Below are 26617 nucleotides of genomic sequence, written 5' to 3'. Positions count from 1 at the left end.
AAATGTAGGGAACCTACCACCGGCAAGGGAGTCATGGAAATTCTTCACCTTCCTCCCCATTTAGTGGAAGGTCCAAAATTTGTGATTCTTCAAGAAGGCCAGACCTTTCAAAAACAGTGCTGCAGTTGTAGCTTTCTATCACACCTCAAAGGGCAACCCCACCTTTAATTATAGGCCAGTGGATTAAAGTCTAGTTTGCAGGGTCTCAGGCATAGGGAAAATGCACAATCTGAGCCTACGGTCTGTCCCCAGAGGTGAAATTACACAGCAATGCAAGGAGCAGGGGAAAAAAAAAGTCAATTTTTATCCAAGATAACGAAAAGGGCAAAAGTGAGGAGAAGGAAAGAGAGGCAGCAGTACCTTAATGCTGTCCACTGGGTTATGGATAACGGTGGTTTGAGGTTCCTACAGAGGAAGGAAAGATGAACCAAAGAAGAACAGAACAAAGAAGAAGAGGAAGAAATAAAAAACAATAGAGAGGCAATAATTGGAAGAGGAGATGGAGCAGAAAATGATGGGAAAAAATATGGGGGAAAAAGGGGAAAAGGGAGGGTGGGGGGAGAAAAAAGACCAAGACCCACATAAGAGCAGGGGAGGGGAACAAAATGGAAGGGAAAAAAGCAAAAGGCAATTAGTTCAGCAAAAGGCAAATGATTAACAAACAAAAAAAAAGTGGCAGAATAAATCAGGAAGAGAAGAATCAAAACTGGATTTTCCATGAATGAAACCAAAAAATCATATTCGAACCCCATGAGAAGATTGCAGTGACCCCACTTGGAAATGGAGAGGGCAAGCGGCGGTATCTATGTTCAATCCGTTCGCAATAAGGAGCATGGCCAGAGAACAACCAAAAAAAAAAAACCCACAACCCACTGGTCGTTGGGAGCAGCAACCAAACCTCCTACCTGGGTGGTTAACATCTCAACGCAGGTTCCACTGAAGAAGGAAGAAGGGTGAAAAAGAAGCAAAACAAGAGCAGCAGGTCCTCTGACCACATTTCTCAGCTTTCTGCTATGCTCTGAATTTTTAAGTTAAGAACCGATCTCTATCCCATGCCATGGCTGCATTCCGTGATGATCCCGGAGTTTAGATCTCTTACCCACAGGTTCTTGGTACACAACAGAGGGCTTAGCAAGAGGTATGGGGTATGAAAAGTCCATCCAATATAATTCCTGGGCAAAGGTTTTGGTAGCTGAGAACTTACCTTCCATAACATACATTTGTTTGACAAATCTTCAGTGCTTTTCTGACACTTTTAAGATGTACTTACCTGGAAACAGGTAATTCTAGGGCACTAAACTCATGTGTTCAGTTTGCATGGATATGGACAAGACTTTTATGGCTTGGTGTAGGCAGGCTGATAAAGTGAATTTGGCAGGACTAGCTAACATGTAAGAATGAGAGATGGGTCTCTCTCTCTCTCTCTTTCTCTCTCTCTCTTTTTACACGACCGTTAAAATATCATCTTTCTACCAGGTGATTTAAGAGAGGAGAGCTTGGGAGAATAAGAACCATTTCAAAGCTGAGAAAGTCTCAGAAAATCTGTTTGTAATGTATTTGATGTGGTCTAAGAATTATCCACACATATATCTCTACCTACTTTAGTAACAGTGAATGTGTGGTCAATATATGGCCTGGTGCTATATGACCAAGGTGTTGTGTGAATGGGGAAAGAGAAGAAATATGTACACATTAATCAAGCTTTGAAATAATTAAATAGTAAATAATGCATGCTTTGGTGCAGGATCTTCCAAATTCAGCCTTTGGTATTTCCAGTTAAATGAGCAGGTAGCTGGAGATGAAAAAGAATCTTCTTTGCTGGGAACCTTTGAAACATCCTGTCCATCACTGTTCAGCTGTCTTCTCCAAGTTGATGCATTTCAGGCAGGCTGGGCTCCAAGGATATTGTAGACCCAGTGCAATTGAAGGAGATCAGATTGGAGAAGGCTGCTGCTGAACCCAACACGAAGTTAACAGAGTAACAGATTTGAAAGGGGCCTTGGACGACTTCTAGTCCAACTCCCTGCCCAAGCAGGAAAGCCTAAACCATTTCAAACAAATGGTTGTCCCATCTCAGTTAGATAAACAATTAACCTGGGCTGTTAAAACAACTTTCTGCTTTGGTGATAAGATATTTTCAAAGTAGGCTTGATCCTAAACTCACTAGCAATGTGGAGAGTAATTAAAATACATTTGTGCTGCCTTGTGTCTTAGAAAAACAACAGCTACGAAAGGGAAGTGCTGAACCAAAAATCTAAAGAAACGGATCCTAGTTCAGTCATTTTTAGAGAACTGTGAAAGCAAGAACATCTCTTTCTACGGCTAACAGCTACAATACAGTTTGTGCAAACCTGATAAACATTCCGGGTAGAATATGAATGACTATAATGGCTCGTGTGATTGGACTTAAAGGCTAGACTCCTCACTGTGCAAGCTTGGTGCAGTTCAATAGTTGTTTTTATGCGAGGGGTTGGGGACGTTGAAGAATGAGTTCATAAAAAGGCAGGTTTCTGTACTCACGAATTACCTACTGACACGGGCACCAGCACTCCCCATTTAAGAGGCTATTCAGAACTAGCAATAAAAGCAAAGCATCTTGACTACCACTGAGAGGAACTGAACAAAAAACTATGTTTGAGGGTTGCAGATGAAAGTCAATTCGCATCTGAAGAGGTTGGAACAATGGGCGGGAGTATCAGCCGGGGAGAGGATGCGGGAGCAAATAAAGGCAACCCCCCCATACACACACACACGTAGGCTCCACATCTCTTTTCAAGATCTAACCGGCCCTGTGTTTCTTGCCCCCACTGGCAAATTCTGAATTGACGCATTCATCACCAGCCATTCTGTAATATTTAATATGCCACAAAGGGCTCTAGCTATTGAAATCTTTGAAGGGTTGGCCTCCTTGCCTTCAACAAAGCCAAATTCTCGCTTAATAGACAACTGGAGAATTGGGCTGGGGGAAAACCCCCAGTCCATTTTGCTCAATCAAAGGCAGTTTTCAACCCTGTTTCTTTGGCAAGGCAAATATTTGTTCCTCCTGATCACAGAAGGGATCTGTAGTTCCTGCCACACTGAAAAAACTGGCCAGCCCAGGGGTAGGCAACCTTGGTTCTTCTATGACTTGTGGACTTTAACTCCCAGAATTCCTGAGCCAGTCATAAAAAAGAGCCAAGGTTGCCTACCCCTGGACAAGCCTGTCCTAACATATATTATTATTTAGGGTGCTTCTATGCTGGGGGGAAAAAACCTTCCAGAGTCTTATTAAGTTTATTCTCTGGAATCTTTCCTAATGTAAACTACATAAATTGACTATAGAGAAATTTGTCATCTTACTCAGTTGTGTGTGTGTAAATTACTAACAAAGATTTAAGGGAGGCTGAGATGCATTTCTGACTCATTAGTCTTCATCAGTCAGTCATACCCTTCTGAGATTCAAACCTGGGCTGATTGCACGTTAGGCAGTGTTTTTAACTCTTGAGCCACAGGTTCTCTCTCGCTTTGTTAGCTTTCTGCAAGGGGAGAGATATGTGTCATATGTGTCATAGGAAACAAAGATTTGCCCCATGTTTGGGGCCTAGCAAGGTAATCTAATAGTTATATATATATATGGATCTTTGGTCATTCGGGTTTTTCCCTGCGTAGAATTAAAGGTGTAGGAGCAACGTTTCGACGGAATCCTACACCTTTAATTCTACGTGGGAAAAAACACGAATGACCAAAGATCCACATACAAACACCCGCGAAAACCTCAGAAAACACACACACACACACACACACACACGTATGTATGTATGTATGTATGTACAGCACAAAAGAATTCAGGGATCCAGAACAGTAACAGACAAGTTAGAGGCAGAACGTAGAGTTGAAGTCATCTTAAATCATGTACAGTTGTATCAGCAAGCATTAAGGAGCAACTACAGCAGCAAAACCACAGGGAAATCATTTTTTTGTGTAAAAACATAAGGAAAATAGAAGAAAAACTGTACCAGTGCGGCGGGCGGAAGGGTCCCTTTTGGGCTGGTAACTCCGGTGCTGCTTTTGGTGCTGTTCGTCTGAGGCTGTATCAAACATACACATTTTCGTCAATGAATGAATGAACACAAAGCACTTTTCATTCAGATAATCTGTGTCAAGGATTTAAACTCATAAAGCGTGCATCACTTCATGATTTACCTAGCAATGATGTACAGCTAGTGCTTTGGAAGCGATTGGTCTCTCCTTTCACCGCCATTCAGAGGATCTTAACTTGTGGCGAATAGAAGAGTACTTTAATTTCTACCCTTTAGCCGTTTTGCTAATTGAGTTTCTGAAAACGATCACGGACACAGAGCAGAACAATCTCTCCTGTTAATACAGCACAAGCTGGAATCTCTTTCCCTGGTTTTTCTCTTTCATGGAATGTCCCACTATAGCCCAGAGAGATATTTACCTTCACGCCATCCACTTTCTTGTTCAGTAAACTTTTAGCTGCTGCACAGGGAGGAAAAAAGAGATTTTAGTGGCAACTCTCTCGGTATCCTGAGAAAGCACTGTCTAAATAGCCTTCCCCCCCTCCCCTCAAAAAAACACACCACCCTCACACCAGCAGCACTGATGCTGTTTCCCCATCCAACTGCCAAAAGGCGAGTTGAGAACAATGGCTAAGTCCCAAAGCCCAGTGAGCATGGGCAAAGTCCCAATGTCTCCAAGCCAGAAGTAGACCTATAGATGAATAAGTTTCACAAATGGGCAACTCCCCCCAAAACAGGGAGGTCAGTAAGAGGTCTGCAGTAATACAAAACAGTGGAAGCTTTGCTCAATGGCACTTTAGTCACTGTTGTTTCTCAAACTGCCATTGGCTTGGCTTGGGCACACATTGTGTACAGCCATAAAAGGAGAGCATCTCTGTAGAGCAGTGTTCTGTTTAACAAAGCAGTCGTCTGAATAAAGTGGGACAGGATCCTTCTCAGGAGAAATTCTCCAATCATTCCTTCTCCTCTTTAGCCAAACTTGCAGAAGAACGGGGACAGCTTCTTGAATATCAATTCTTTTGTGCTAATAGCTCCAAGACTCATCCTAAGTACCAACTCATTTTAGAGATGCTGACATTTGCAATGAAAATGCTAGATGTTTTCAACAGAATTACATACAGGTTCTCTTCTATTTGAAACGAGGAGTATCAGTCTTTCTTATACTAGGTAAATCTTCAAGACAACCTTGAGTCTTGGAGATGCCCCTATAACTATCTTGGCAACAATCTGTCTACTTCTAAGATGATACTACTGTCATCATCATCATCATCATGTAATCTAGCCCCACGATCCTAGCATCTCCAAGTAGTTCCCCATCCATGTAGTAGTTAGGTCCAACCCCACTTAGTTTTTTGTGACCAACTAAATTTGGCTAAGCACAGCATTTGGGGGGTGGGAAGATGCCTAGAAGTCAACGTTGATTCCTGATGACTGTTTGGGATTAGTCCTTGCAGTTTTCTTGACAAAATGTTTGGGAGTGGTTTGCCTTTGCCTCCTTCCTAAGTCTGGCTCCAAATCAGTCTCATGTAGGACTAGAACTCCCAATCTCCCAGTTGGTAGCCTGGTGCCTTAACCACTACACAAACAGGCTCTCTCCTTTTGCACTGAGAATTTCCAAATTCTTAAAACATGAGCTGTAACCCAAGGCTGGAGCTCATATTCTGATTTCTAAACAAGTCACATCTGCTTCTTTATTGAAGCCACTCTATTACAGTCCATTAAGCAAGCTGCATTGTTTTCCCGTGTGTTAAAATTGTGACCTTATTACGTCCAACCTAGCACCGGTCTTTTTTTCTCTGTAACTGGGATTTCCATGTAAAAGGTGGTATAGAATCATTTCACTTCCACCTACATCTCATGAGATATTAATAATCTTCAAAAAATTAAATGATTACAGCACTGGCTTCTTGTGTTAGGTTGGAGATAAGCATTCGGAGAATATGGATTTCTTGGCCATTGCATGATCGGTTTTTGTTTTTTGTAATTGTTTTTGTTGCTATTATTTGGCTGAGGAGAGACCCAAGAGTGATATGGCAAAAAAAAGCTGAACTGAAATGAAATGCATGGTAAGGCTGAGAGTGGGGTTAAGAAGAGTGATGAGAGCAAGTGTGGTAGGGATTAAAGTGAATAGAAACTTGGTTGTCCTTTGTTGGGATGTGGTCAAGAGAACTTCAGGGAATCGACAAAGCCATGGGAATCCTCTAGGGCAGACATGTCAAACACAATGCCCGGGGGCCGGATCCGGCCTGCAAAGTGGTTTCATGCGGCCCGCGAAGCCATCCTGGAAACAGTGAGGGAACGGCCCCCACTGCCTTGGCCCTGGCCCAGAGACCCTCCTTCTGCCAGAGACCCTCAGATCTGTCCCACTCCTGCCCGGGCCCCCATAGGCAACCTTGATGCCAACGATGTAGAGCTGGCCATGCCCACCCCGTAGGCCATACACACTTTAGCCACGCCCACCCAGTAGGCCACGCCCACCCTGGCCACACCCACCCGGCCCCCTGAGGGCAACCGCCATGCTGATGTGGCCCTCAATCAAATTGAGTTTGACACCCCTGCTCTAGGGATTGAAAAGTTGATGACTTTTGTGTTGTATCTGGGCCAGTCGAATGTCTAGTGTGCAGTAAGAGAAACCAAGTCACAATCTATTATTGGATCTACTGTGATACTGACGTCAGATGGAGCAGCGTATGCAGAAGGAAAAGGACTCCCTCTGCTTCTGAATCCCAGTCTTATAATCCCCTCGGTCCCAACATTAAGTCTAGTCACCACCAATGGATAGTGATCATATCAAAGGCCAGAACTCAACAAAAAGTTTGCTTACCTTACAGAAATTTACAGAAGAGGAAAAGGCGAGAGAGAGAGAGAGAGAGAGGGGCAGTAAGAAGGAGGATTGGAGGAGGGATGGGGAGAAAGAGAGGGAGAGAAAAAAAAGGGGGGAGAGAAAAAGTGTTGAGACAGAAAGCAAAGCCTTTGGGACGGAGGCCCTGTCTTGACACCAAGGCGGGGGGTGGGGTGGGGGAGGGGTGGGGGGGTTGGGGGGGGTGAAGCAGCAGCACCAGCACCACAGAAGCAGCACCACAGAAGACTTGGCTCATACGCACAGGGAGGAAATGGACCACACAGTCACCACACTAATGGAAGGGTGGAAACTCACGGATAGAAAATAAACCCCAAGTAAGAGGACATCGTTTCCCCACAATATACAAACTCCACGACACCAGAATCAACATCGCTCAGGTTTTCTTAAACACACAATTCTTCCCCCCCCCCCTCTTCCCTTAATCCTAAATGTTCTGCCTTACAAAGTTTTCCTTTCCTTTTTTTTTACAAGTTTACCTGTGACTTGTAGAGCCCATGATGAAGCGTGGAAATTTGTCCTAAATAAACTTGGCACTCCAAAAGTCAAGTCTCTCCCAAACCCAGTTGCTGGAACTGCAAAACCCCAGAATTCCTGAAATGGGATCAAAATGGGGGAGTTCCACCCTGGAGATGGCTGGTAGATGGCTGGCAGACTCCATCTCCTTGGTTCCTGCTCCCCACCCATCAATCAGTGGAACAGCTGTCCTCCAGAAGTTGTGGGGGCTCCAACACTGGGGGTTTTTAAGAAGAGATTGGACAACCATTTGCCTGAAATGGTATAGGGTCACCTGCTTGAGCAGGGGGTTGGACTGGAAGACCTCCAAGGTCCCTTCCAACTCTCTTGTTCTTTTATCTTATTGGTGTATTTATTCTTGTTGGGTTCCTTGTCATTGCTCATTTTATTGTTCTATTATTTTACTTCTGTTCTGTTTGCACACCTTTCCTTGTTCTTCCTTTTTATTACTGTAAGCTGCCTAGAGCAGCCGTTACAGTGAGATAGGCAGCAAATAAATTTAACAAATAAAATAAATAATAAATAAACTCCCAAGAAGCATGACCAATGGATTGTGTTTTGGACTGAAAATATTTTAGTCATATAACATTAACGGAATGTGACTATAATAGCCGCTGCTACCTTTGAGCTTTAAATGGCTTTACGTATACTATGCCTTTCGATAGAAACAATATTGGCAAGTTTGTTTGTTAGGAGCAAAGTGGGGGGCGGGAAATGGCCCCATATATCTCTAAATGTTAGAATTTCTGGTCTTGCTACATAGCAAAGCCTCCAAACATGAAGTTGACCTAATAGAGTACATGGAAAATACACAAGATGACTTTCTCCTCATCCCAACAGGAGGAGGTAGAATATTATCATAGAATCTTGATTTCGTCAGAAGTTATGTCAGTAAATCAGTATTTTAAATGAAGGTACTTTCCTTGGACTTGGTCCATGAGCGTCAGCTGTTGCATAATGCAGCGGTCAAGGTGTTGAGTGGGACATCCAGCTATGTGCATAACTGAAGCAACTGCAATATTGGCTGCCAAGGAGCTATTAAGCAGATTCAAGGTGTCATTTTTGCTATATAAGACCTTAAAAAATCTGGACAAACCACCCATCACCATTACAAACTTAAGGATTGCTGAGGTCATCAAAGAAGTCTTGCTCTTTCATCACTTTTGCTTGTGGCCATCTACAGTTTGGCACCATATCCTCCAAACACTGGTCAAGCGACCTTCAGCATTTGTTGTAGACCTCTCTCTTTCCTGTATCAATGTTGGAAGAGTTTTAGTTTTGTTTTGGTTTTTTTCTTCCACCTTTCCAATGAATGTTTCTATCTTTCCCTTATTGATCTTATTTTGCCCATTTTTATACTAAGGTGATAACATGAGAAATAGTATCTATCTATATCTGTCTGTCTGTCTATCTGTCTGTCTGTCTGTCTGTCTGTCTGTCTGTCTGTCTCTCTCTCTCTCTCTCTCTCTCTCTCTCTCCATCCATCCATCCATCCATCCATTTTAGGTGCCCACAGTTTCTTTGGATAGTGGGATGGATGGCATATAAATTTAATAAATTTATATGCCACCCATCCCACTATCCAAAGAAACTAAAAAAGTGCACATGGCCAACCATCTCTCAAAAATTGAACAGGAAGTGCACACTACAAAGTATGGAAGCAGAATAAAATAGATTAAATAATAACTAAATGAAATGGGCCATGGCAACAACCCTGTCTCAAGAAAAAGTCAACATCTCTTGTGCTGGCAATTGTATGAATCCAGCTGAAATCTTGCATTGCTCAGAATTTGGACGGGGAAAAAAAATCCTAATAGGAAAAGGATCAAGAACAATCGACTTTTGTTGAATATAGGCATTTCAGTCGCTATAGTAGTCTCTGTATCGTGTCCAACGTTTGATGGCAATATTTTATAATATCTTCTCATAGACGAGAGGGCAACAGGAGAAGGCACATAGTAATCATCAAACTATTCTTGTGGAATCAGGAAGCTTGAGAGTAATAATACACCTGAGAATTAGAGGACCAAATGTGTTTCAAAACATTGTGTTGATCAGGCAGCCTACCGGAAGAATGTATATTCATTTCATGATTGTCTCTGTTCTTGGAGTAGACTCAGTGCTGTCTCTCTCTCTCTCTCTCTCTCTCTCTCTCTCTGAATATGAGGAACTGGCTATGGCAGTGTTTCTCAACCTTGGCAATTTCAAGACATTTGGACTTCAATCCCCAAAATTCCCCAGCCAGATATTACTTATTATCTGAAGTTGAAGTCTACATGTCTTAAAGTTGAGAAACACTGGGCTACGGTATTTCATCTTCAGCATTAGAAAAACCATTATCAGTTATCAGTTGGATAACATATTCTTGAATTTCAATTTTAGAAGAAGGTGCTAAATTCGAGAAACAAGGCTGAAATATCATGGAAAGCAAAAAATCTGCAATACACGATGCAGCTTTACATAATAACTGAGAATAAAGGGTGAACCAGAAGACTCAGAGCTTTAAAATATCTAAAATCCTTGCAGAGTCAATTTGCTGAGATGACAATAATAAAAGATGTTACTGGTGATTATATAGCAGCAGTAGCCGTAGATGCTTATATAGTGTATAAGGCAGAGTGGAAGAATCCGAATGGAATAATTATAACTGTTCCCAAACAGAAAACCTACTTATTAAGCCTTTCTTAAAAGAGGCAGTTTTAAGTTCAATACAAAAATGAGCCTTTGCTGACTTTCCTTCATTTAAATTGAGGGAGTTGGTTCACTATGTGAAAAGCCCTGGGCTGGAGAAGGTTGGAGAAGAATATAATGTACAGCTGCACTGTAGAAAAGGCACAAAGCAGTAGGATACTTCGTTTAAAAAACTGGCATACAAAATCAAGGAGACACGCAATGCAGTAACATAATTTTCTCTTTTGCTTCTTTCTCTTCCCCCCCCCCAGCCTGAAATCTTAAGGTGGGTTTTCAGAATGACGTTAACTCAGAAAGTAGCTTAGGCCAGTCAAATTACTGCTACCACACACAGCTATCCATCCTGCATGCACATCAGCCAGTTTCAGCACATCAGAAGCACTTGTCCGCCGTCCGAGAAGAATTACTTCTAATTCTTCTAGTCAAAGCCCAAAGCATGCACCAGGGCTACACAAATTTCATGCACCATTTGCCATTTTCACACTATCACAAAACTGGGGGGGGGACAGACAAACCTGTGACTACACCAAGCAACAAGAAGATCTGGCATGAATAAAGCATCTAGGGAAACTTACACTGGCATGCCTCAAGAACTGTCTGGATGGATTAGATATGGAAGAAAGGTGTGTTCCTGGATCTAAACCCCTTACTCTAAAGCAACCAGCCTCACCTGTTTTCTTCCCTCTAAGCTGCACTCCATCTGTACATCTTCCCCTCTTTACGAGCATCAAGTATGATCCAGTTTTTGGTTTTAAGTCCTCCTATGTTTTTTCTAATAGTTCATCCATGTTTTCATCTTATCCATAACAGAAAACTACTAAGAATCCTTCACTTAGTGCATTGTCTTCATAACCATTCATAACCCATTTTGCTTTCATAACCCTACTAGGGTATTGAATCAGAAGCATATCAACCTATCCAAGGTTAATTTATGGCTGAGCTGCAAACCTCTAGTCAAAGGACAGCACATTTCACTGCATATTTCATGAACGGAAAAGCCTAATTATGTATTTTTATCAATTGAAACCAGTGCCTAGCCATCTTGGTGAGATCAAGATGATCATAAGGCCTTCTGTAGCCTGGTGTCTCTAGATCAGGGGTTCCCAATCTTGGCAATTTTAAGATGTGTGGAGTTCAGTTCCAAGAATTCCTCAGCCAGCGTGGGAATCCCTGCTCTAGATGTTTCATTCCTAGTCACCTAAGGGCCATGATGACTGAAAGTTATAGGAGCCTAATTTCAAGCCATGGTGAGGATTTCAGATGATGGTGGAGGTAAGCATAATTAGTTTGTTTCCTGAGATAACACAGATTTGTTTTAAGGTTTAAGATTTAAACAGTAGAACAGGGAGCAGAATAACCTCGTGGAAAGGGCTGGTCTACACTTTCTGCATGCTAACAAAATAAGCCTGATCTATAAAATTACAGTTCTCTTTAGCAAATGAGAACATCTCCACCAGAGTCAGGCCTGATTTCAACAGAGGGGGAAAAAGTAATTCTCATCATCCTACTTGTGCAAAAATTAAACTCCAGAAAAAGTCAAGCTATGAAACAAAGATCAAATCCGCAGTGACACATGGATTTTGCACTGTTATAGCCCAGCTCATGTAGTGCATATTTTTATTAGCACCAAAAGATTCAACTGAGCAAGCAGCAATCTTTCTTGGGGAAAGAATTTAACTCACAACTCATAACAAATAATCAGCAAAGCAAGAGCGGAAATGGATATTTTTCCCTCTGCATTTCAAATGCCTAAGCTCCAAATCAAAGAGACTGGTCAGGCAATGAAGTAGACAATGCTCCAAAATTTCTATCCAAGTGTAAAAATCAATTTGTTGGTTGGTTGTTTATGACAGAATCAACCATTTTTTTTTAAATGACATTGGAGGAGGTTCATTGTTGGCATAGTTGTACTCATGGTTGGAAAAGAGCTATGTTGGAAATATTAATATATCCGATTTTGCATGCAGTTAAAAAGATGCATGTGTATTCTTTAGCAAGTACTTCAGCTTTAGTGGACTTGACAGTTCATCTTAAGGTTCTGAAGACCTGTCTCTTCCTCCAGACATTTGGGCCAGGAGATAATTTAATTTAATTTAATTTAATTTATTGAGATTTCTATACCGCCCTTCTCCCAAAGGGACTCAGGGCGGTTCACAGGGCATAAATATAAATGACAATACAAAAATTAAAAGACAATTAAATAATGCCCAAGTTAAAACAAGAATAATAAAACAAGCCTATAAAAACCCATGTACCCCCATCAGGCCAGACCCGCTAGTTCAAATAAATGGGTCTTCAACCCGCAACGGAAGGATCGGAGGTCTGATGCCGTCCGGAGCTCAACCGGCAGTTGGTTCCATAATGCCGGAGCACCCACAGAGAAGGCCCTCCCCCTGGGGGCCACCAGTCGACATTCCTTGACAGGAGGCACCCTGAGGAGGGCCTCTCTGTGGGCGCGCACAGGGCGGAGGGGAGTCGACGCCGGCAGCAGGTGGTCCTCGAGGTATCGCGGACCCATGCCATGTAGGGACTTAAAGATCATAACCAAAACCTTGAACCTTACCCGGAAGACAACTGGCAACCAATGCAGCTCACGGAGCAAAGGTGTAACATGGGAGTAAGCTAGGTAAGGTAAGGTAAGCTAGGTAAGGTAAGGTAAGCTTCACTGGTCTTTGAGGGATTGTTGATTTAACTAGGGCAACCTGGATTACACGCTGTTACAGTGGTTTTTTTTTAATCTTTAAAGGTAATTATTGACTTACGACTGATCGTTTAGCGACTGTTCAGAGTTATGATGGACCTTCCTAGAACTATTTATGACCCGAATTCAAAGTTCTGACAGGCGGAGGACCTCACAGGATTACATTTTGGGCATTTGGCAACCAGCCTGAATTTATGGCATTTGCAACATCCCTGCAACATCTCACAATCTCACGAAACACCTCACAAGTAAGGAAAGTTGGGGGGGTGGGGGGTGGGGGGAAGGACAGACCAAATGACAATTAGATGCATTCACCTGGCTGTCGCCACTTCTCCTTTTATTAAGACTGCCACTGTTCTTCATGGTTTCCATTTTCTATTGGCTATTTGTTGTTAGAGTAATAGCCTCAGCTGGTATTTAATAATATATGATAATATATTTTCAAAAAATACGCTAAAATAATATCCACCCACCATATCCTCAACCTCTAGCTGCACCACCACTACTTAACCTACAAAGCTAGCATCTCCTGTTTTTGTCATTGGTCTGCAACTTCCACTCTGCTTCATTCAGGGTCTGGAGATGGCTGACTTGCGACTTTTACATTTAGTTGATTTCAATCCCTTCCGGTAACATTTTCACAACCATTTCTAAATCACGACTTAATGAAGCAAGACAGAACTGACACCACTAACAGACAAGACTTTTGCAGAGGTGGCCCTCGTTTGGGCTCTTTGGCGGTGCAGAGGCTAGCCCTGTTATCTTACAACCGGGTGGGATGAAGTGCTTTGGATTAATGACACAACATGCGCTCAAGATTTCAAAATGAGAAGAGGGGAAAGTGAAGAGGGTCTCTTCCGGACATGTCTACCTTGCTCCACCAACCCAATGGTGGCACCGGAGGCTGCTGCTGCTGCAGACATGGTAGCAGGAGCGGTGGTCTGTCTGCCCACTGTTAGCACCAGAGTGGAAAACAAAGAAATAAAGGACAGAAAGTAGGAGAAGGGATTGGGGAAAGAGTTAGAGAAGAGTGGAGGCAGACAAGAGAGAAAGAAAAGGCAGAGGGAAAGTCAGAAGGGGAAAGAAAGGAGACAAAGGAAGCAGAACAAGATTAGAGTTAAAGTTGAGATGAAGAGGCATGACTATTGGTAGCAAACGTGCATTCACTTTTACACAATCCATGGATCTTTTCCATCAGATCAAGAGCTATTATCTTCTTTCTCTGCATCAGAAGCCCATCCGCTGTAGGGGAACCATGGGTCCAGGTTTTAGACTCATCACTTTTGAAGATGCTCTAAAGCACTCATTCTGCTACTGAGTCCTGGAAGGCATGATGGCTAGGAAAGGCTTCCGTAGGACCAGGATTAATCAAATGCAGCTGGAATGAGGAAGGTCTGCTGAACATTAAAGAAGTCCTACTTTGGGGTCAAGAATTCCTAGAGTTGCTAAAGCGTGGAATGCAGTATGGGAGCCGTGCACCTCTTCTGCTGCTGGCTTCCTAAGCTTCACTGATGTATTAAAACACAGTAATCATCATTTTTCCACTTCTGGGGTTTCCTCCATTATGATTCTGAACCTCCTAATGGAAGAATCACTTGGAAAGAAATGCTTAAATGCCAAGTTGGAATGCCTGAAAACCAGAATACACTCAGTAATTCTGTGATCCCAGAAATGTTTATGGAATTTGGCAATCATCATAAAATTACTTAGGAAGAAGTAAAAGAAACTTATGGCAGAACACAGGTTCCTTGTAGCCATCATCTGTTTTCCAGCTGGGAGGATCAGGCCGCCATTAAGATCCAGTAGCTTACCCAGCTATAATTCCAGGAGATAACATCAATCCCCCGGTTAGCAACAGGCTAGGTAGGAGAACAAAAAGTTTGAGATTTATTATTTATTTATTGCTGAAGATCACTGCTTCTTTCAACATCTTTGCCCATCTTCCCTCTTCTTCCTCAGTGTCTTCAAAATGCCACCGCTTCCCAGTCAGTCACTTTGTCCATCAATACACACTTTTTGCTCAGAAATTCCGGCATCCTGAATTAGATAAAACCAATTCTCATTGCCGACGTTAGCAGAGTATCTCCTTATCTAGAACTAACAGGCCTTTACAACCCCTGCTAGCTGCAGAATTGGAGTTTTCTAGGTGCAGAACATGGATTGCGCCGCGATTTGCTGGAAAAATTCATAGGGCTTTGATTAAGGCCCATGAACAGTGATGGGAAGAGAAACTCTGCAGGTGAGCAAGATAAGGAGAGACAACAGCAGGGGTGGACTACCGCTTGAGGCATCTACTCAGCCATCCTTTACCCTTTTTTTTAAAAAAAAGAAAGAAATCAGGTGTGTTTGTTTCCTTTTTTGGGGGGGTGGGGGCAGGAAAAGCAACTCGTTTCCTATAGGGAGAAAGTACTTTGCTCTTTTAGAAAATGTTTCCCGGATGGATGTCTATTGTGAACTAAGACCCAGAGGATGGAACAAGCACGCTGCAACTCTGCATCCCCAGGCAAAGCCAACTCAAAGAATGAATGCGCTCCAGTCCAAAGCATGTGCCTTCTTAAGGTTTCCCCTTTATTAGATTCCCACCCACCCACCCATCACAGGAAAAGCTAAGGAAACAGCCTAAGGACTCTGCCCCGCTTAAACCAAAAACAGTTATAGAATAAAGAGGACCTTTTCAGAGACAGAGGAAAAGGACTTGAGGGAAATCTGCAGCAACTCCGGAAAGTTCTCGGGGAGAGTCAGGATTAAACTGCAATCAAGCTAAGTTAGCTAAATGTAAGGAGGAACCTGAGAAATATAATTGAGGGCAGTTTGGGGGGGGGTGGAGGCAGAAGAAGCCACACAGAAAGGCTGCATGGATGGGTATCCCAGTGCTAAAGCATTGAATCCAAAGACTTTGGCTTCATTTATTTAGGACAACAAAGGAGGAGAATTAGGTCCACAGGAAGTTTGGCAGGGCTTATGAAAGCAAGCTTGTTGAATGGCCGTTCAGGATTTCCCTCCCCCCCCTCCCCCTGACTTTTAAATCACCAATGATAGCCTTTCAGCAGAAATAAATTAAGTTTGGGCCCTGCCTTTGGTCCCAGTTTAACCTTTCTGATGATAATGCAGCCGTGCCCAAAGAACACAGAGTATTAAGAGAAAAGGGATGAATGTCACCTCCTGAGACAGAGGCTAAATAATAGTGGTTTAGAAGAATTTCTTCTTGCTTGCTTTGTCTTAATTAAAGAATGTATGGAACGCACTGAGATGTGTGTGTGTGTGTGTGTGTGTGTTTTACTTTTGGCTGTTGTTAAGCAAAGCTTTTCTCACCTGAAAAGTTTCTTGTTGCCAACATAGTAGTAAGAATGGCACCCTAAAAGGAAGAAAGCAGAAAAAAGTAAATAGACGTAGAAAGGAAATTCTTGAAAGAATGTTAAACACAAAGAAAAGAAAGTAGAACAAGTTTTGCATAAACGAAGAATAAGCAATGCACCAAACTATAAGGTAAAGGTAAAGGTTCCCCCGCACATGCGTGCTAGTCGTTTCCGACTCTAGGGGCCGGTGGTCATCTCCGTTTCAAAGCCGAAGAGCCAGTGCTTGTCCGAGGATGTCTCCGTGGTCATGTGGCCAGTATGACTAGACGCCAAAGGCGCACGAAACACTGTTACCTTCCCACCGTAGTGGTCCCTATTTTTCTACTTGCATTTTTACGTGCTTTCGAACTGCTAGGTTGGCAGAAGCTGGGACGAGTAACAGGCGCTCACTCTGTTATGCGGCACTCGGGATTCGACCCGCCAAACTGCCGATCTTCTGATCGACAAGCTCAGCGTCCTAACCCACTATAGGAAATGTATATAGGAATTATAGGAAGCTCGCTTCCCGTTATTCAGGATACTGCTTATGTACTTAGAACTTGAAGCATTGTTAGAGACCTCACACACCCACTTCACAGTCTGTTTCTGTTGCTTCCCTCTGGGAGGAGGTTTCAAAGTACTTCCAGCAGGACTACCAGATTCTGTAATAGCTTTGTTCCCTATGCCATCCATCTGGGAAACTCACAAGATTCGTTTTTCTTGTCATTTACATGTATACATCCGAACTAGACTGTGTTGTTTCTCTGTGTCATAGAATGTATGTGGGTAAGTGGGTATATGCCATTTTTCTTTTCATATTTATGTAGTGTATATTGGAGATGGTGACCCTTTTGAGAGCTGTATGCAACAAAATTTCATTTTAATGTATGTTGATTGGTGTACATTTAAAGTGACACCTATTCTATTCTATTCTATTCTATTCTATTCTATTCTATTCTATTCTATTCTATTCTATTCTATTCTATTCTATTCTACTCCATTCCACTCCATTCCCTATTCTATCCTATCCTATCCCATCCCATCCCATCCCATCCCATCCCATCCCATCCCATCCCATCCCATCCCATCTTCTGTTCTATTCTATTCTATTCTATTCTATTCTATTCTATTCTATTCTATTCTATTCTATTCTATTCTATTCCTGCTGACCTTCCCAAGAAATGGGGGCTCAAACAGTGGCCCACCATATCCAACACACTAACCAAATATTCTGCCCTTTTTCATTATCCCAGCTACAGTCCACTTAGATAACAACACCATCCCTGAAACAGTGAGTTCTAAAATGAAAATAAAACTAGCATTAAGAAGACAGTACAAGCTGGCTGTTGCCACTTGTCTTTTGGAAGGTTTATTATAAGAAATGCAAACTTTGAGGCAACTAAAACTTGATTCATTGGAGAATAGCAGAAAAATCTCCCTAATTGCTAAGAAGACTACTGATTTGATGAAGATTTTCTGAAGTGGGTTGTTGATTATCATTCAAATCTTTGCAGAAAAAGATTAATATAGATAACATGCTGTTGGGCAAAAATGAAATAATTCCATTTCTTTTCATTATAGCTAACCTTTGCCATGCTTGGAAGGTTAAAGGCATCTTGTCAAATAAATCAGATCAATTAGTATGAGGCCTGGAGAATGTACAGAAGATAAATGCTCGCGCCCTAAGCTGCCCATTGCTATACAGTTTTTCCAGTACGATGGAATATAGGTGAAATAATGTGTAACAGACATGGAATTATTAAGTAATGAGTGCATTGTAATGAGAAATAGGTTGTTTTTAGAAAAGAAACAGATGTCTAAACTTTGGGGCAAATTTCAAAATTATCTCTAACATGTCCTGAAGCATAATCATTTTTATTTGCCTCTCTAATGCCTTTCTCATCCAAAGCAGGAGCAAAGAGTCTTAATTTGATTTTAAAACCAACAAGGAACTGAAGCAAAGCCTGGAGGCAGCTTCTCTTGCTAACTTAATTGTTCCATAAACTTCATCTCTGGCTTATTGTGTGTGTCAAACGTCACACTGGCTTGTTTTCCACCATATGAATATACTGTATGAAAGAGTGATGTCCAGCCTTGGCCACTTTAAGACTTGTGGACTTCAACTTCCAAAATGCCACAGCCAGACTCAGTGCCAGGAATTCGATCCTGACCGGCTCAAGGTTGACTCAGCCTTCCATCCTTCAGAGTTAATAAAATGAGGACCCAGATTGTTGGGGGCAAGAGGTTGACTCCGTAAAGCATTAAAGGTAAAGGAAAAGGTTCCCCCGCACATGCGTGCTAGTCGTTTCCGACTCTAGGGGCCGGTGCTCATCTCCGTTTCAAAGCCGAAGAGCCAGCGCTTGTCCAAGGACGTCTCCGTGGTCATGTGGCCGGCATGACTAGACGCCAAAGGCGCCTGGAATGCTGTTACCTTCCCACCGGTGTGGTCCCTATTTTTCTACTTGCATTTTTACGTGCTTTCGAACTGCTAGGTTGGCAGAAGCTGGGACGTAAAGCATTAGAGAGTCCCTAAAGCAGGGCTTTTCAACCTTTTCACCCATTGTACCACTTTTAGGATATGGCAACATCCGAGTACCACCAGTCGCCTAGCAAAGTGTCAAAAAGTTGATGACCAAAAAAAAAAGGAAAAAAGTGAAGTACAGGTAGTCCTTGACTTACAACAGTTCGTTTAGTGACTGTTTGAAGTTACAATGGCACTGAAAAAAGTGCCCCCCAAGCCACAGCTGAGCAAGACACCTGCCTGCCTGCCCACCCAGCAGCACTCTTCCTCCTGTCCGAGGTTTTCATTGTTGTGAGCATTTCTGTTGAGGATTGGCAGCGGGAGTGGGGTGGGGGGTGTTTGGTTTTTATTCCCCCTGTCTGCTGGGTGGTTGCAGAAGGTTTGGGTCACTTCACATGACGCTGGGACACTGTGACCGTCATACATATGAATCAGTTGCCAAGCATCTGAATGTAAATCACAAGACCCTGGAGATGCTGCAACATTCCAGCTGATCGGCGCTTCTTCTGGGCTCAGCAGAAGTGCCAGGATCAGCGCCGAGCTCCAGCTAGAGCCTGGCGCTGATCCTGGCGCTTCCGCTGAGCCCTGACAGCCCTGCAGCTCCAGCCGTCTCTCACTCAGGCTTGTGCGGTGCTGCCACTGGTTCAGCTCATTCCCCTCCCCCGCTACCATTTTTCTAGGATGGTCGCGTACCACCTGCCAGGTGCCAATGTACCACAGGTGGTACCTATACCACTGGTTGAAAAGCCCTGCTGTAAAGCATTATGAAGCGGTACATAATTCTAAGTGCTATTTCTATTGTTATTGTTGGAGAATTCTGGGAATTGAAGGCCACAAGTCTTAAAGTGGCCAAGGTTGGGCATCCTGGTATAGAGCAAAAACATAACGGTGGGACCATCACATAGACATTATTTCCTGAGCTATGAACAGACCATTTCATCCTTAGAGGATGGATGTTCCTCTTTCATTTCATTTAACCTACTCTATGGAGATTCCCAGGAAGCTCCTTCATCTTCAGCCTATCACAGAGGACAATCTTGTCTTTTCCCAGCCTTAATCCTTCCTGCTCTGATGGAAACGTGGCTAAGAGAAAGAACAGCTTGAGTCTTTGCAGCCTTTCTCACACAATACAAATCTAACTACTGTCTGTTTGTCCATCATCTGCTTGCTCTGGTGGAGCCAAGCGACATTGGGACTAAGGTCTTCGTGTGTTGAGTAAAGATAGGGCAGTCAACACATTTGGGGGACGGGGGGGTGTCCCTAAGTGCTAGATGCAACCTGGCTGGATGCAATCTGGCATCAGTGACATCAACTGCTAACCAATGCATTCAGTCTACTATTCGTGTGTTGAGACTGGCTTTGAATTGGAAATCAGGGCTGAAACATCTGGTCTCAAGCTGTACTTGCCTTGCATGTTAAATGAAGAGAGATTCAGCACTGAAAGGCCTTATGCACTTCCACCTTCGTAACCCCTTAAATCACTTACCTTGAGCTTCCTTCTTGCATTGAACTTTTTCAGACACTCTACAGTCTCCTGCCTGTGCATCATTGAGGCCACTGTCGAACGTTGCTGCAAAAAGAATATTAGAAGGCATGAGGGTAAGATAGGGAAGCCAAGTGCAAAAGTCTAAAGTGTTTGGCCTGGGATTAAAAAGAGTGCATGCAGGAAAGGGGGGGGGAGGGCAGGGAAATCAACATAAAGGCAGGGTGAATTGTGTTTGTGGGGAAACAGAGACAGACCTTGTTGCCTTCCTGGTCTGCTTTGGTGTGTCTAATAATATGCAGGTTTCTAAAACAGCTTAGGGACCGGTTAGCTATACTGAGTCCACTGCACTAAGCAGGTCCTTGAAGCAGCCCAACAAAAGGTGGTTGTAATATCTGCCTATCCAGGCAATTTCCACAGCATCACACAACCCATTGTTCTGCAGATCCCCTGTAGCAGGAGTGTTAAACTGGCAGCCCATGGGCGTTATGTGTTACACGCAGGCCACGCCCATCCCGACTCCGCAAAGGTGAAAAACGTTGCGATACATCACGACACGTCATGTGACGCGATCGAGTTTGACACCCGTGCCCTATAGCAACATATCTAGAACAGCTTCTTGCAGAGGAACACTGCTGTCACTAGCCATAAGGTTAGCCCAAACTAACCTTAAAGGGTGGGGGGGAGAAGGGGGAGAGAGAGCAGCAGTGGACCTCCTTGTGGCTCAGGGATCATCCAAGATCTTTTGAGTTCGCTTGCCACAGAATACTCAAAATAGTGAAGTTGACAGCAGTTTTATAAATGAGGTTATTTGAAAACATCTGCTCAGTGGAGGTAGTCTCATAAAAGCTTTTTTGGAAGCTTATGCATCCTTATCATTATTTTTCTAATATCCTATCTTAGAAGGTGTAAACTATTACAATCTCTAAGGGAACTAAACATGGAAATTTGGGATTCCTTTAACAATGTTTGGGCAGATAGGTTAAATCTAAGCTAGAAGGAAGGCACAATCGTACTTACGCAGACCCATGGATGCTTCAGAGCTTCGTGTGCCGTGATTCTCTTTGCAGGGTTGATGGTTAGCATCTGGTTTATGAGGTTTTTTGCTTCAGGAGTGACTGTGTCCCATTCAGGGGAAGGAAACTAAAGGAAGAAGATATTGCAGGAAGACCACAGTTAATATTAAAAGAAGAGGGTCCTCTGATCAATTAAGTTGGTATTTATAATGCCAACTAGAGTAACACAAAGACATCCACAGAAATCTGACGTATGAGCCAAGATTTCATCCACAAATTGCGGTTAAAATTCAATATGAGGCATTCAGTTATAGACATTTTTAAAAAAGCATGTATATGATTTACTATTCCATTTGAATCATTGTTATCCTAGTTGGCATTTTTTAAAAAAAGAAAAAATGGACATATTGTTCTAAATCAGGCTTGACCAACCTGTGGCCTATGGTCTGCATATGGCCCTGGACAGCTAGTCACAAGATTGTAAACATTTAACATTATTATGTGATTTTTTTAGAGATAGTTACTATATGATATATTTTTCATGAGGCCCAAGGCAATTCTTCGCTCAGTGTAATAAGCGAGCCAAAAGGCTAGACGCATCTGCTGTAGATCATGATTTCTTTATTTCATATGCAATGCAATACAGCCTATTAGGGCTTACAGTGATGTGTAAACCCAAGCTATCTATCTTGACAGCTATCGACTCGAAGAATGAAACAAATGCCCACAAAGCATCCCTTGGTCCTTTTGAAACTCATTCCCAAAGAGGCTTTAGCTCCTACTGGGGACCTTACAATTAGCCCAGTTCTCAATTTTAAGAAGAGCAAATTTTGAACTTTTCTCTTTGGGCTACTAGTATTCTAGTGAAACTCGGCAGGTTGCAAGCCAGAGGGAATGCAAGCAAAAGAAACCACTGCTCACATCATAGGCACCAGCCTTAATCTGTTGGTATAGCTTGTGCTGATCTTCATCCCAAAACGGAGGATACCCCACCAGTAAGATGTAAAGAATAACACCTGGGGAGGAAAAAAATGGAACAATAGCAAACTGATAAGCAAACAAATGACATGTTGCCATGTGATTTGAGATGGCCATTTGATTAATCAATCACCAATAATCTAAACTGGATTAAGCAAGTAAAGAGATCCAGATCTTGAGGTGCATGTTCTACTTAACCTGATTTGGGACAGAGAAAAAGCAAGCAAGGAAACAGGCAAATGGTTTCTGATCCTCATCTTGCAATCTACAAGGGTATGGAGAGTTGCAGGCTACTTCTTTTACTAGGAGTTTGTGTGTGTGTGTGTGTGTGTGTGTGTGTGTCTGTGCATGAGCAAATGGGAGGTCTATAGTGATTGGAACAAACCAGGAAGCAAAAGGACTTGAGAGGGACATCCCGTCTAGAGTATTCACTGGTTTTCAGCAGAAGAAGACCTGGAGCTGTATCCTTCTAGCCATAGGTGTCCACAGATATAGTTTTTTTAAAAAAGTCATCACGTTGGCCATAATGGTGTGATTGCCTGATTTGTGTGTGTGTTGTACATGTGACACACAAAAGCAAATGGAGCTTTGATAGTCCTGCCATCTCACCAGCATTTTGACCACAAGGTTTTATATACTCCATCCAGTCAAGCTCATAGCCACATCCAGGTAATTTTCATGGCAGCCATATGGAACTGAATGTCATCATGCAGCTTTGACTATTTTGTTCATATTAGTGCTAAACCAAGTGTTTATTATTGCTTAATTGTTATTTTATTTTTTTTGCTGTGGGCCGACTTGAAAATTCTGTGAGGAGGAACATAAATGTATACCTATAATAGTAAGTAATATCCTGTTCAATCCATACCCAAACAATTTACTCTACAAAACTGTCTTCTAGTTTGTCTTCTATCAGAGTTTGTCTTCTATCAGAGTTTTGAGGGAAACACCCCAACTTTTGTGAGCTGCTCTGCAGTGTGGTGCTGAGCCCTAGACTAAATGGGGAGCCCTCTCTGTGTCTCTACGGTGGGCCCACCTTGATAGAGCAGAATCATGTAGCTCCCTCTTACCGCACGCCCAGATATCCACAGGTTTCCCATAAGCTTCTTTGCGTAGAACCTCTGGAGAAAGGTAACCGGGAGTACCTGCAAAGCCTGAGGAAGAAAGCAAAAATGGCCAACACACGTATGTTCACACAACCATCTGGCTCCACCGCTCAAATCAAGAAAAGAGGAAGGGAGTGTAGTTTCACCCTGCACTCACCAAACCAGGCCTGCTGGTCTCCTTGCACCTCAATTGCCAAGCCAAAATCTGCCAATTTCACCGCTGCTCCTTTGCATTTGCTGGCCAGAAGCAGGTTCTCCGGCTGTCGGGATGACCCAACAGAATACAGGGCGACGTTTTCATAGTTTGTGGTTAGTTTAAATCAAAAGGAAAGGAGGAAGAAAAAAGAAACAACAACAGCAACCAGTTTACAGAAGACCGCCAAACTTTTGTAACACTTCCCTTCCCTCCCCGCCATACAGATTGAGGCAGACAGACCTAGAGAGAACCTATTTTTAAGTGGAAGATTATCACTAAGATTGAGACACTCCATCATGCAGTCCAGAATTGCATGAATGGTGGACTGACCGTTTTTGACCTCACAACTGAACACTTTGCGTGATTTGACTTAGCTATATCATGAGAGATCCAAAGTGCATTTGCCCCTGTATTTCTACCAGTGCAATCCTGTACGTGCTGACTTGGGGGTCTCAGTCCATTGAAGGTGAGTAGACGTGTCTAACGTTGGCCTGTTGGTGGTCCAGTATCATCTCTGCTGCTTATATGTCTGTTCCATTGTTGTCTACCTTGTAATTAAAGTGAGTGGCACTCGTCCAGAATTAGAGGGAAATATGTTAACAGGTTTAGGAGCACAAGCTTTCTACATTTCCATGAAAGCTGTTTTTAAAATCAGTTAAAGTTGGGGAAACAGATCCGTAATTTATTTTAAATGCACTTCTGCTATGAGTCTGTATTGGGAGGGGGTGCACACAAAAACTGCAAGGAGCATAAATAACCATCTAGCTTGACTTGCATTTCCTAGCCCATGTTTTTTTTCACTTTATAGATGTAAGTTTCATCCTCTTGATCCAAGCCTGGCTCATGATATATGGTGCCCCCCCTACAGTCCTCTTAACTGTCAGACCTACCAATACCTAAACAGCCAGAGTATCCATGATGTAAGGTTTTGTGTCTACAAATGAGCATTCCAGGTGAAAAACTAATCTCTTGGGAAGATTTGGGAGATTAGATTTCACTCCTGCTTGGGGTATTATTTGTGGTTGTAGAATTATTAAAGAGTTTCCTAACAGAACATCTTGAGGATGCTTCTTGAGGCTTTGGTTGCATTTAGTTTTGGGGAGACAGAATTCTGACCTCCCCCTTCTTTCTGAAGGGGGTTAGATTAGATCTTCTTCAAACAAGAACAGTGTAGTAGGGTGCAGGACTAGTATCAAATTGGGGCAGACTGGATGGTGACAGGTTAGATAAGGCTAGATTCATTCTTCCAGTTCTCTCTGGTCATGTCAAAACTATAGCAGAATGGGATGAATATATACATAAAACTTAAATCATCATTTTGACCATAATGAAGCTAAGAAAGAATACCCCTGGCTGCAACATCAAAGAGAAAAAGCACATAATGGTGGAGTTTTCAGTTGGTAAACTGAGGACGACACAACAGACAATATTCAACCCACCAAACATGCACAAGGGCTCCCCTCCATTCCATCCTTTGTTTGAATTTCTTTTCTTTTTTCTTTTCTTTTTTTTTGATCCGACAAATATGGATTTAATACAATTCGGTTTGCATCCCATTATGGCTGGGGTTCAAATAGGCAATCCAGAGACTATTCTGCTCAAAGGTTAGGAGACACGGAAGTATCCCTCTTGAATGCATTCCTTAGAAAACTTTGGCAATGTTACAAATTATAGAGAAAAAGAATGTATGCAAGCTCTGGTAAAAGATTAGGAGCAAACTGGCTGCCAGTATGCAAACATGCACTGCTGAATCTATGCACCATGCAACTTTCTTCTTCAGAGGTTTAGGAAGGACACATTAAAAACAAAAGAACTTAAATGGTACAGACTGTACTAACGGGGGTGGGGGGTGGGGGGGGTGTTCCAATAATTATTGATAAGAGATATATCCCATTGAAGAAAGTGGGGCTTGATATGTTGAAGATCCTTCTAGCTATCCTTCAGTTCATACACAAGGTTACATTTCTTTGAGATAAGGAAGAATTTGGAAGGGCCTATGGGCCCCAAAGGCGCTTTTTTCAAGAGGCAACTGGACTTTTCCTTGAAGACGTTTCGCTTCTCATCCAAGAAGCTTCTTCAGTTCTGACTGAATGGTGGAGAACGGAAGGTTTTATATTCCTTGCAGTCATCTGGTTGTTGACACTCTTTCTGAGAATCGTTGAGATCACTTGGAGGTTTACCTGTGCCCTCAGGGTCACTTGAATAGTGTAAATGGGTGTGGAACCTTTTTGGAACTGCCGGAAGGAGTGTGTTGCAAATCCTTCCATCCCCCACCATTTAGTCAGAACTGAAGAAGCTTCTTGGATAAGAAGAGAAACATCTTCAAGGAAAAACCAAGAAAGCCCAATTGCCTCTTGAAAAACGCATCTTTGGGACAACCATGACCTGGATGACTGAGAATCTCCATAGACAAGGACCTTTTCCATCTATTCTGACATAGTCCAATCCCAAATATAATCCATTGCAGAACAGGAATCTACAGGTAGATGAGCAGTGGAAAATCCATGAGGGCAATGGAATGGCATCTCCTTTTACTCTACTCAAAGGTGTGCCTTTGTAGAAAAAAGCCACCCTCACCCAGAGCCAATCTTACTCTGAGACTGAAAACTTCTAGCTCTCGGTTCTGCGTGCTTTTCTTTTCTGCCCTGAAAGACCTAGCTACAGCTTCTTAATTTCCGTGGCATGACTGTTAAGGAATGGAAACAAATTTCCAGCAAAAGGATAAGTCTCCATTGCAGTCCCACTGCAGTCCATGAACATCGCTACCCGCTAGGATTTCACAACTATCTTAGGCTTCAGTTGAACACTTTCAAGCTAGAGTGCTTCATTAAACTATAATTCCCAGCTAGGAAACTCCAAAACAAGCTGCAACATCTGGTAAAACCCATTTGTATTTTGGTTCCAGATGCAGGTATCCTTTTTTGCGGTCCCCTTAGAATGAATGGGAATTAAATCAGTTGTCTCATCCTATTGGTTTAAAGACAGCTTAAAGAATACTGAATCTTGGAACAAGCATTGCAAACTCAGACCATAGCATTTCCCAATGACCCAACATGTTTCCTGGCTTTCTTTTTTCCCCCCTTCAATAAGCAACATCAAATTAAGATAGAAAAACTATGCAAGGAAGCGCTTCCACCCGACAGTTGTTGGCAGACACGTCCTAGAACCTCCACTAAATGTGGAGGGAATAACATT

General features: G+C 42.6%; 1 protein-coding gene across 3 annotated transcripts in view; it reads right to left on the bottom strand.

Annotated features, from left to right (window-relative positions):
* The window catches only part of CAMK2B (calcium/calmodulin dependent protein kinase II beta), a 172744-nt gene that overhangs the window by 28621 nt on the left and 117506 nt on the right, over window positions 1–26617 (bottom strand). For 2 of the 3 annotated variants that reach the window (XM_083368369.1, XM_083368367.1), the window contains exons 7-15: window positions 23384–23486; window positions 23191–23274; window positions 22064–22158; window positions 21147–21269; window positions 20130–20213; window positions 16100–16142; window positions 13659–13739; window positions 4439–4479; window positions 3996–4067 (exon numbers count right to left, since the gene is read on the bottom strand). In XM_083368369.1, the coding sequence (XP_083224495.1) occupies window positions 3996–4067; window positions 4439–4479; window positions 13659–13739; window positions 16100–16142; window positions 20130–20213; window positions 21147–21269; window positions 22064–22158; window positions 23191–23274; window positions 23384–23486 (726 nt within the window). The remainder of the gene's footprint in view (window positions 1–3995; window positions 4068–4438; window positions 4480–13658; window positions 13740–16099; window positions 16143–20129; window positions 20214–21146; window positions 21270–22063; window positions 22159–23190; window positions 23275–23383; window positions 23487–26617) is intronic. The other variant, XM_083368368.1, reaches the window with a different exon arrangement.

Source organism: Vipera ursinii, assembly GCF_947247035.1.
Source record: "Vipera ursinii genome assembly, chromosome: 8".
Lineage (NCBI taxonomy): Eukaryota > Metazoa > Chordata > Lepidosauria > Squamata > Viperidae > Vipera > Vipera ursinii.
This window is presented reverse-complemented; position numbering and strand designations above follow the sequence as displayed.